At 42.7% G+C, this 11,855-nt stretch overlaps 2 protein-coding genes across 2 annotated transcripts in view; one reads left to right on the plus strand and one right to left on the minus strand.

The window, feature by feature from the left end:
* HIF1AN (hypoxia inducible factor 1 alpha subunit inhibitor) overlaps nt 1-3,212 on the minus strand; it is a 19,330-nt gene extending 16,118 nt beyond the window's left edge. Inside the window, exon 1 of the mRNA XM_012803607.2 lies at nt 3,164-3,212. The gene's annotated coding sequence lies outside the window, so the exon portion shown is untranslated. The remainder of the gene's footprint in view (nt 1-3,163) is intronic.
* A 3,055-nt stretch (nt 3,213-6,267) lies between these two features.
* NDUFB8 (NADH:ubiquinone oxidoreductase subunit B8) lies at nt 6,268-11,855 on the plus strand. The gene is made up of 5 exons (XM_003787261.3): nt 6,268-6,425; nt 6,674-6,800; nt 8,935-9,034; nt 9,444-9,599; nt 11,670-11,855. Exons 1-5 carry the CDS (start codon nt 6,332-6,334, stop codon nt 11,760-11,762), a joined length of 570 nt encoding a protein of 189 aa, XP_003787309.1. The 5' UTR covers nt 6,268-6,331; the 3' UTR covers nt 11,763-11,855.

The raw sequence follows: 11,855 nt of genomic DNA on the forward strand, positions 1-11,855 counted from the left end.
TGGGTGCTGCACCTTGCTCTGCAGTTAACTGGTTCTCTGGAAAAAATACCCTAGGGAGCCGAGCTTATGGCAGGTGGATCTGGTGGAGCTCTGCCCCCTAACACAAGCTAGCATCCTCCACACTCACGAACCCTGCAGGACTATTTCAGTCCCATGTACAGACAGACCCAGCCTCAGAACACATTCAACTCCATCATGCTAGGATGGCTGAGCCTCAGGTAACTCACTTTCTGTTACAGGTAAACAAACTGATTTTAATAACACCAAAACCACTTCCTCTGCTTTCCCTGAATTTTTGAGAACTCTATTTCCCTCTCCTATCCCCATCACCAGAGTGGAAGGTAAAATACAACCCACCTGTGTATTCACAGCTTCTCTGCCCACTAGGGGATCAAGTCCAATTGCCCTACCTCATTATGAATGAAATCTTAAAGTTAAATTTAACACCTATCTCCCTTTAACTTCACACAGTTTCTCTCTCGGACTCTTGAAAAACCTTAACTTTCTTTTTCCCTTTTCCTAGGCTTGGAGTTATAATAAAAGGAACCAGTAAATAGAGGAGAGCAAAATGTATAAAAAGACCTGGGTATAAAAATGAATTTTTGGTAAGAAAAAAAAAGAAAAGAATTTTATATAAAAATTTCTTGTATCCTAAAATATAACTAGGTGGTTATAGCTGGTGGTTAAAAAAAATTAGGACAAATCAGAGGGGTTAAACACTTTGAAGGTGGTCCATGTAAATCATAAAGATTTGTAAAAGAACATTTTAAAAAGTTTGATTAAGTTGGCTATAACAAAAGGAGATTCTCTAGTTAAAACAACAAAGTTTTCTGTTCTCAGTTTATAATAAGTTTAAAGCCTCTTAAATTTCTGTTCTTGCGCATGTGTGTTTAAATTAATGGGTAAGTGCATCAAAAGTTCAAAACTCAAAGGATCAATCTGCCACTACAACATTAAAGTACAGAGTTTATTAAACTATCTCTATCTTTTTGCCTGCTAAAACAACTGTGGTCCCTAAATTATGGGTTTTGAGAAAATTCAAAGACATTGGAGAGTAAGTCCTAAAAACAATATAAACAACCAGTTGTTCATTTGAAATGGAAAAAAAGGGGGGGGCTTCCTTTACTCTTTAAAACACCAGCCATTTTTCCAACTGCCTGACACTATGAGTGAAATTTTTTAACTTTCTTTTTCTTTTCTTTTTTTTTTATATTTTTGAAACAGAGCCTCAAGCTGTTGCCCTGGGTAGAGGGCTGCGGCATCACATCTCAGCAACCTCCAACTCCTGGGCTTAAGCGATTCTCTTGCCTCAGTCTCCCAAGTAGCTGGGACTATAGGTGCCCACCACAACGCCTGGCTATTTTTTGGTTGTAGTTATCATTGTTGTTTGCAGGCCCAGGCTGGATTTGAACCAGCCAGCTCTGGTGTATGTGGCTGGTGCCTTAGCCACTTGAGCCAAAAATTTTAACTTTCTTAGCAAATAGCTTCTTTTAATTTACATTATATTCTAAGATTTAGTTTCTTCCCATCTGTTTTTACTGAAAGGTGGTCAGGGAAGGGGCACCAAACATTGACCAATTCTAATTTTTGTCTCCTATATTTTCAACTACACAACAAAACTTATGTCTGCCTGCCTAGAAGCTACCCACTTACAGATGCTAATCACCGCCAGGTATCAACATTTACAACAGCAACCACACGCTCATCTGTATGAAAATGTCCACACTTACGAGCAACTGCGCCCCATTTACAGTGGCCCTCTGGATGGATATCCACTCTCACCCTGACAGAGAGCTGATTGCAGAGCCCACTACTCATGCTGCCTGAATTTCAGCAGGAAACAAAAGTGGTTAATAGCCCATTTCCCAAAGAATTGGGGTCTACAAATCAGAGGAAGAAATGTTAGGTTAGGCAGTTAGTTAGACTTGAAAAGAGCAGGTAGCGGATGTAGTCAGGCTATTTTAGACTATTCTAGACTACCTTAAGTCAAGCACGCCTGAGTTGTCATGCCAAATTGTCATGGGAATGGGGCTAATCAAGACCTTATAGGTGGGTTGCCTGAAAATAGAGAAATCCATGTTCCAGGAACTTTCTAATATGGACAGACAGATGTGGTCATATGTCATACTGACTTAACACAAAATTTATAATCAACAGAAATATTTTAATCTGAAAAAAATCTCATAAATATGAAATTTACAAGTAAGAGTAGGAAATGTAAGAAGAGAAACAGCCTTAATCACCTATCCTTAGCTATAAAAGTTACTTATTGATCTAACTGGTTATAAGACAGTCACGTCAGCTAGTCCTCCCCTGGTCCTGACACTGTGAAGATCATCACAACCCTGGGATGAAAAAACAACCGATGTAACATGTATAGATTTTTGGTAAAGAGTTCTTCAGCTAGAAATTAGAGGGCTAGATGATGTATAACTAAAAATAATACCTTGGCTCGGCGCCTGTGGCTCAAGTGGCTAAGGCGCCAGCCACATATACCTAAGGTGGTAGGTTCGAATCTAGCCCGGCCTGCCAAACAACAATGATGGCTGCAACCAAAAAATAGCTGGGCGTTGTGGTGGGTGCCTGTGGTCCCAGCTACTTGGGAGGCTTGGGAGGCTGAGGCAGGAGACTTGCCTAGGAGTTGGAGGTTGCTGTGAGCTGTGATGCCGCAGCACTCTACCCAGGGGGACAGCTTGAGGCTCTGTCTCAAAAAAATAAAAAAATAAAAATAATACCTTTGGGGAAGGGTATAAGAACACTATGATGGTCTCTCAAAGTAAGGCAGGCTGTGAAAATGATCTCCCTGTCTTCCTGGCATTCTGAATGTTGGTAATAAAAGACAAATTTAACACATACACGTTTGGCTCATGTTCCTGGTTCTGGTGCACCAGTTACACCAAGACCAGACATATTAATTGGTGAATCCTATCAGACATTTAAAAAAGAATCATCACTAATCCTTTGATAAACTTCCAAAAGTAAGAGGAGGAGGGAACACTCCTTAATTCATTTTATGAGGCCAGCATTACCCTGATATGAAAACAAGACAAAGACATCACAAAAAACCACAGACTAATTTGCCTTGGGAATATATTCATATATGCAGAAACTCAACAAAATACCAGGAAACCAAATCTAGCACCATATAAAAAGGATTACATACCATGATCAAGTAGCATTTATTCCAGGAAGGCAAGGTTAGTTCAAAATCTGAAAATCAATCAATATAATATACCATATTAGTAAAAGAAAAAAATGATCATCTCAATATATACAGAAAAAGCTTTTGACAAATTCTAATACCTTTTTCATAATTAAAAAATGGGGTTCCAATGGATACCATCTAGAAAGAAAAAAGACAACTCATAGAATGAGAAAAAATATCTACAAATCATATGTCTGATAAGGGAATTATATCTAGAATACATAAAGAACCCTTACAACTCAGCAATAAAGACAACCCAATTTAAAATGAACCAAGGATTTGAATAGACATCTTGTGAAAGAAGTTATACCGTGATGAATAAGCACATGAAAAGATGCTCAATATCATTAGTCATTACAGTAATGCAAATGAAAACCACAATGAGATATTATTCACACCTACTAGCATTGCTATAATCAAAAAGACAGTCCAGGCTGGAAGCGGTGGCTCACACCTGTAATTCTAGCACTCTGGGAGGCCAAGATGGGTGGATTGCCTGAGCTCACAGATTTGAGACCAGCCTGAGTAAGAGCGAGACCCTATCTCTAAAAATAGCCAGGTGTGGCTCAGCACCTGTGGCTCAAGTGGCTAAGGTGCCAGCCACATACACCTAAGGTGGCGGGTTTGAATCCAGCCTGGGCCTGCCAAAAACAACAATGACGGCTGCAACCAAAAAATAGTCGGGCATTGTGGTGGGCGCCTATGGTCCCAGCTACTTGGGAGGCCGAGGCAGGAGACTCACTTGAGCTCAGGAGTTGGAGGTTGCTGTGAGCTATGATGCCACAGCACTCTACCCAGGGGGATAGCTTGAGGCTCTGTCTCAAAAATAAAAATAAAAATAAAAATAGCCAGGTGTGTGGCACCTATAGTTTCATAGTTCCGGCGACTCAGGAGGCTGAGGCAAGAGAATTGCTTGAGCCCAAGAGTTGGAAGTCGCCAGGGCACTCTACCCATGGCAACAAAGTGAAACTCTGTCTCAAAAACAAAAGACAAAAAACAAAACAAAACACAGTGTTGATGAGGATGTAGAGAAATTGGGAACCTCCTACACTACTGGTGGAGGTAAAATGGTGCGGCTGCTTTGAAAAACAATCCAGCAGTTCTTCAAAAAGTTAAACATAGAGTTGCCCTAGGACCTGACAATCCTACGCCTGGGTATATACTAGTAGAAAACATATATCCACACAAAAAACTTATGCAAAAATATTCATAGCAGCATTATTCATAATAGCCAGAAAGTGGAAATAACTCTAATTCCCATTAAGTGATAAATAAATGATGTACTATATATGAATATAATAAAATATTCCTCAATCATATTAAAGGAATAAAGTACTGATTGGAAATCTTTATCTAGGCTTGGCGCCTATAGCTCAAGCGGCTAAGATGCCAGCCACATACACCTAAGGTGGCGGGTTCGAATCCCCAGCCCGGACCCGCCAAAACAACAATGACGGCTGCAACCAAAAAATAGCCGGGCGTTGTGGCGCCTGTGGTCCCAGCTACTTGGGAGGCGGAGGCAGGAGACTCGCTTGAGCCCAGGAGTTGGAGGTTGCTGTGAGCTGTAATGCCACGGCACTCTGCCCAGGGGGACAGCTTGAGGCTCTGTCTCAAAAAAAAAAAAGAAATCTTTATCTAATGTACAACTCAGACTTAAGAAAATTAAATTTATAGATAGACTTGGATTTCTCATATGAGAAACTGAGGGCTGGGGGTTGGAACTCTTATTTTCCATACTGAATCTCACTTGGATGCTTGCCTATGTGTTTGAAGTACAGCCTGTGCTGCAACACAGGCAAACCTTGAAAATATTATGCTGAGAGAAAGACACAAAAGGCTACAAATTGTATAATTCCATTAATATAAAATATCTAGAATAGGCAAATTCATAGAGACAGAAAGTAGATTAGTAGTTGCCAGGGGGTGGAAGTAGGGGAAAAGTGCTAGTGGGTATGAGGTGTTTTATGGGGGTGATAAAGGTGTTTTAGAATTAGTGGTGATGGTTGCAAAACTTTGTAAATATACTAGAAATCACTTTGTTGTACACCTTAAGGGGTGTATTTTACAATATGTTTATACTGTCTTAATAAAAATAAACAAATTAGACCGTTTCTTTACCTAAATTAGATCAGGGCTTGCTTTTGGTTGAATGTAGATGTTCAGTTATTCGGAACAACACCTAGTGGTGCTCATTTACAAAAGGGCAAGTGCGCTCTTGCTGTGTTGTCCTCCCCAAAATATGTATACTAAATAGTATGTATCCATTTTTATTGCTGTAATACATATTTGAGAATGTCTATAATAATAGATTTTGCTCCAAAACAGTGATCATCCCAAAAGTCACTGGAAATATATACATATTTATGATGCATAAGTTATTCAGATCTCAAGTGAAAACATATTCATATGCAAATATGTCTCCCATTCCTCTGTAGAGTTAAAGTTTATTAATTCTAGGCCAGTTTGAAATCTATTTACCCAAGTCCTAGCAAATCTGAGTTTTTAGGCTGTCTCTAGAGAGCTGCCTCAGTTGACAGGCTTAATTTTACATGTGCTGGGTAGAGGTGAGTGAGACATGCAGATGTAAACACGGACTGAGACTGAGAAGCCAGTTCGGGGCCGATTTGTGTGTTGCATCAAGCATCTAAGTGAAGATCAACCAGGTTAGAGACCAGAACGAGAAGCCCCAGGGCCGAATTTAAAGAATGATTACGTTTGGGGATGGAAGGGGAAACGAAAAGCTGCCAGAAAGAAGACAATAAGTAAAACAGACTCATTTTACTAGCACTGCTCCTAGGGGAGGTGAATCCGCTGTCTACCTGATATGCTCAGGTTCCGAGTCCCCTTTCTACCTGAATAGGTCTCAGTGAGCGGAGGGAGAAAATGGACGCAACAAGCTGAAATGTCAAGAAGCGACCTGCATGGTTTTCTCGCCTGCCCGCTAACTCTCATACAACCTCTATCCAACAGCTCATTTTCCTACTGGCTCCCCAGCTCCATTTTCAAAGCCCGCCCCAGCGCTGAAGACTTTTCGTCACGACCGGATTCCCCAAGCGCGTTTGGCCCGCCTCAGCCGCCGTAATAGAGCTTTGCGCACGCGCAGCGGGAACCGTGAAGAAGGTGAAGATGGCGGCGGCCAGGACGGGGGTCCTGAGAGTCCTGGGAGTACGATGGCTGCAAAGAGCAGCCCGGAACGTGGGGCCGTTAGGTGCACGGACAGGTCCGCAAGAACGGGCGAGGCCTCAGTGTGGGAAGGGGATGCCTGAGGTTTGGTGGGTCGGGAGCAGGGATCATGAATGCCGGAGTGGCTGTTTCCTGGTAGGAGCGGAGGCGGAGTTGGTTTAGACAGCCAGGGTGGAGGGTCGCACGGGTGAAACCAAGTCCCGGGCTCTAGCCTCTGCAGCCACTACAGCTTGAAGCCTTTAGAGCGGTGGGAGAAGGTATGACCTGCCTTCTTCTACAATCCAGCCTCCCACATGACGAAGGATATGCTCCCGGGGGCCTATCCTAGGACGCCAGAAGAACGGGCCGCCGCCGCCAAGAAGTATAATATGCGTGTAGAAGACTACGAGCCTTACCCAGACGATGGCATGGGGTGAGATGAAAGGATCTGCTTGCACCCAAGTAGCGGTGGGAAGAAGTCGGCTGGGCTAGGTGGCTGGGCTGGATTCTTTCTCCTGAACCTTCTCGTGACCTATCAGAGTCAGTGGTGTGGGTGCTTTTCTCGGTGGAGGGAAGTGGGGCGGGGGGGGGTGGGGAGTGGTGAGCAGCTGCAGCTGAGAGGACTTCAATTTTCTCCTTGGCTCAGGTTGTTTCCTCAAACGAGGAAGCCGAGGTTTTAATGTCTCCCTCGAGGACCGCTCCTCCACCCCCACCCTCAATAGCAGGAACCTTCCCTGGTTTTATCTAGAGATTTCGGTTTCATTTAAATTGAGCATCTGCTGGGCTCTAGTGCTGTCATCCAGCCATGTGACCAGGCTGGAGCTGGACTCCTGTCATGAGAACCTTATTTGTAAATGGAGTACGCTATACTTTTGCGTGTCTCCTTTAAAAACATATTTTTCGCTGTTAGGGCTGTGGAAATCATAGCACTGTTAGGTAGATTAAACAGCCAGCCTCTTACTTGATGTTATCTCTTCCACTCGCCTCTCTGTCTAGGTAACATCCCTATAAGTTAATTACCTGAAGTGATTATCATCACCTTCATTTCCTGGCCTAGCTTCACTCTTTGAATCTTCTTTTCAGCAGCTCCTATTCTTCCTTGTTTTCTGTTCATTTTCTGTGACACACATCTATTTGTCATCATTTTCTGTGCTTTTTATTGTGTTATGCACAAGAGCAGCCTTGGTCTCAGTCTGTATAAGATGAACTTGGACTTTTTGCGGGGACGGGGGAAGGATTCAGCTTATTAAGAAGTCTCATGAGGTATTTAAGACAAGACATGGAGATGAATGTCAAGTCTGGTTAAGGAAAGAATGCTTTTCTGGGTGATGCCTGTGGGTAGGGCGCCGGCCCTATATACCGAGGGTGGTGGGTTCGAACCGGCCCCCTGCCAAACTGCTAACAAACAGAAAAAAAGAAAAGAATGCTTTTCTACTCTGTACCCTTATTGTTTTTAGTCCAATTAGCTGGGTAACTTTGGATTCAGATTCTAAACTTTAATTTTATTTTCTATCTAATGAGGGAATCAGAGAGCAGTCGTGTTAACTAACAACAGGGATACTTTCTGAGAAATACATTTTCAGGGGATTTTGTCATTGTGTAAACATCATAGAGTGTACTATGTGAACCTGGATGGTGTACCCTACTACTTACTTAGGCTTTTGCTCCTAGGCTACAGCTACATACAGCCTTGCACAACCTCTATCCAACAGCTATTCTTCCTACCAGCCTACAGCATGTTACTGTTCTGAATAAAGTGGACAATTGTAACACAATAGTATTTGTGTATATAAACTCTATAAACATAGAAAAGATAAAGTAAAAATACAGTATAAAAGATTAAAAAATGGTGAAGGCTATTCTTTACTACTAGCTTCCCCTGTCGGCATTCGGCACCTGTATAGGGTAGCTCCATTATAATGTTATGGGACTGCTACTGTCTAGGTCCGTTGTTGACCAAAATGTTTTGCAGCACATAATTGTAATGAATTGCCAAATTTCCTTTCAACAGTATGTGTGACTTTTCCTATGTTTTTAGAAAGAAGATAAGGAAAGCTTATGTACGTTATACTGTTTCAGAGTTTGACGTGAACTTTTATTTGCTATTTTTATTTTTATTTTTTTAGAGACAGAGTCTCACTTTGTCATCCTCAGTAGAGTGCTGTGGTGTCACAGCTCACAGCAACCTCAAGCTCTTGGGCTTAGGTGATTCTCTTGCCTCAGCCTTCTGAGTAGGTGAGACCACAGGCTCCTGCCACAATGCCCAGCTATTTTTTTGTTGCAGTTTGGCTGGGATAGAACCCAGCCTGGTTCGAACCCGTTACCCTCGGTATATGGAGCCAGTGCCTGACTCACTGAGCCACAGGTGTCGTCCTGATGTAAACTTTTAATTACAATTTGGAATTCTATGGTTCTGGGCTTAGTGACTGGAACTTGAGATCTTGATTTGACAGTCAGTTCCTATGTCTTCACATGAGACAGTTAATCTCTGTCACTTTGTTTCTCATTTTTGAGATGAAGAACCTCTGAATTGTCTTGAGACTGCTCACAGCCTCTCTGTTTCTCAGGTATGGTGACTATCCAAAGCTCCCTAACCGTTCACAGCACGAGAGGGATCCATGGTATGACTGGGACCACTCAGACCTGAGGTTGAACTGGGGTGAACCGGTGAGAGAACCATATTCCATTTGATGTTTCTTCCTTCTTCCTGGGAATTCTTTCTTTAGACAAAATGACACTTTTCTGTCCAAGAAACACTGAACTTTTCTGTGAAAGGAAACAAGGTCCAGTGATCTGAGATCTGAGGTTCCATGTGTGACACATGTGATGGGACTTCTGGAAATAATCAAACCTCTATGCTGTGAAAGTTGTGGACTTCCATGACTGAGCTGTCCATGGTCAACAGAACCTAGACAGAGGCCAGCATCTAGTCCTGTGTGTGGGTGTGTCTCAGACATGGCTTCAGAATATTGCCCTAGAGCAGTAGAATGCTTCTATCAAGCCTTGTATCAGGCTCTGATCATTCTGGACTACCTACATTTTCCAGAAAGTGACATTACTTGTCTTTCTGCCTCAGATACACTGGGACCTAGACATGTATATCAGGAACCGTGTGGACACGTCACCCACACCTGTTTCTTGGAATGTCATGTGTAAGCAACTCTTCGGCTTTGTGGCCTTCATGGTTTTCATGTTCTGGGTTGGGGAGATGTACCCCACCTACCAACCTGTGGTGAGTATTTGAGAAGTGCTCTCTTAGGCACATTTGCTTAGCCCTGTTTCCTGAGGGAATAGAAGTCCCTGGAGTAGAGATTCAGTCACTATGACGCACGGTTTCTGGAGTCTTAGGAGATTTGGAAGATAGGAGGGCCTTACCCATTGGCCTGGCACAAGTACTGGAACACTGCTCTACCCTTACTTCTAGAACCCATCTGAGTGGGAAGATACACTTTAGAACTTGATGAGGAATGAGAATGTGAAAGTCATTTATTCTCCAGAGTTGCCATTTGGGAATTGTACTTACCCATGGTGTTTCAGCAAGTGGTATTTATTAAGGTAGAGTCAGGGAATCTTAAGGTGACACTTTATCCTTTGTTAGATACATGAAGGGTACTTCCTGTGGTATACCAGAAGCAATTAAGTGTCTAGAAAAGCACAGATGATTATTCATTCATTTATTTAGAGATAGGGTCTAGCTCTGTCATCTAGGCTGGAGTGAAGTGGCCTGATCATGCTTCAGACGGTTATATTTTAGAGAGTGTAAAGAACATAGTAAATATATTCTCTGGAAGATTAGTTAAGAAAATTTAGATAAATGATATGAGCAACATTGGAACAGACACATGGAAGTTTGGTACAGTTTGGGTGTGTGTATATGTATAATGTGCTAAGTGGTATGAGCTTTTCTCAAGGAGGATTACCTATATACTCAAAAAATAGGATTTGAGTGGTAGGAAAAGTCAGAGAAAACATTTCAGGCAAGAGGAAACAATAAAAGGGAAAAAGAATTGTGAGTAGCTGGAGTGGGATAAGTTTATGAAAGAGTTCCATTGGTTTCCTGGAGAGCTAGTGTATATTCATATTCTCAGGCCCCACTTCCTGGCAATTCTAATTCAGTAGCATCACAGTAGAATTCTAGAATCAGCATGTTTAATAAGCTCCCAGGTAAATTCTGATGTGCATATGGATTTGTAACGCATTGTGTTAGAAAACATTATGAGGTGAGTTGATCAGTTAGGCAGTTAATATTGCATTGCTAAGGGATTTGGATTTGATGGGTAATGCACTAAGTTAACAAATATTTATGGAGCCCCTACTACCTACCAGGTGCATACTGTGCTAGGGGTTGGGGATATAGCGATGACTTGGTGTGCCTCTAGGTAGCAGGGGGCCATTTGGGTTTTTTTTCCTCCTTTACCCCTCCCACCCTACTGCCTCCCCCCATTTTGAGTTTTTGAATAGAAAAGTGAGATAATAAAGGATGGATTCTTAAGATTAATCTGGGAGTAGTCTACAGGATGGATTGGAAGGAGAGGAATTAAAAGCAGGGAGGCTGCTTTGTTTGCAGTTGGCTGCCCAGCTACCTCTGCAGAGATAATCGATGTCCTGAAGGTAGCTGGTATGTCTGTGTGCACTGACACGAGCCTTCCTACCAGGCCCCAAGGGCTCCATGCTGGAGAAGGCACATGGGGCTGGGGTGAACACTAACTTCACTTCAGGAGAGCAAGAAACACAGTATGACTCTTCCATTTTTCAGTTCTGTAAGCACATCTCCTTTTTTCCTCCCCTTGAGCTGTGTTCTCTGACAGCTGTTTGTTGGTAAAAGCAGCAGCCTCTAAAGCACGTCTCAGCCATGTCTCTTCTGTGCTTTCCCCCACCACTGCTCCTGCACGCCTCATTTGCTAGGCCACTTTAGTGGTGGAACCATTAGAAGGCTGAGTGACTTAAAGGAGATTGGGTCTGGCTCGACAGAGAGAGAGAGAGAGATAGGTAGGTAGATATCGAGATCAACTCATTTAGAAAGCATTGCCTCTGACTCTTTCTACTCTCCTTCCCTCCTTTCCTTCCCCTCTTTTCCTCTCTCACTCATAGTGTAGGCACCACTTCTGTTACAATTTAGGCTTGCTTTCTGCCTTAGGCTAAGCAGGGAAAAGAGCTGTTCCTGACATTCTAGCCCAGCTGGGTATGACCAGAGGCTACTTCATACCTATTTACCGTGCACGACTGTTAACTCAGAGTGGGGTGTAACCAGGTATTGGCTGGATGTATGTTGTTCTTGCTGACCTGTGTTTTTTTCCCTTAGGGGCCAAAGCAGTATCCTTATAATAATTTATACCTGGAACGAGGGGGTGATCCTACCAAAGAACCTGAGCCAGTGGTTCACTATGAGATCTGAAGAGGCTTCATGGGCTTTTGTGCTAACCAGGACTCCCTCTTTCCTGGAAATTTGACCCTATTGAAATCCCTAATAAAATTTAGTGCTGTGGTA

This window comes from Otolemur garnettii, unplaced genomic scaffold (assembly GCF_000181295.1).
Source record: "Otolemur garnettii isolate 467f Iridium unplaced genomic scaffold, OtoGar3 scaffold00021, whole genome shotgun sequence".
Taxonomy (NCBI): domain Eukaryota; kingdom Metazoa; phylum Chordata; class Mammalia; order Primates; family Galagidae; genus Otolemur; species Otolemur garnettii.

Excerpts from the sequence above, each read along its gene's own strand:
- NDUFB8 (XM_003787261.3), top strand. The coding sequence starts at position 6,332 with ATGGCGGCGGCCAGGACGGGGGTCCTGAGAGTCCTGGGAGTACGATGG. Across the intron at positions 6,426-6,673 it reads GCCGTTAGGTGCACGGACAG|CCTCCCACATGACGAAGGAT; the intron begins GTCCGCAAGAAC and ends TCTACAATCCAG. Across the intron at positions 9,035-9,443 it reads GGTTGAACTGGGGTGAACCG|ATACACTGGGACCTAGACAT; the intron begins GTGAGAGAACCA and ends TTTCTGCCTCAG.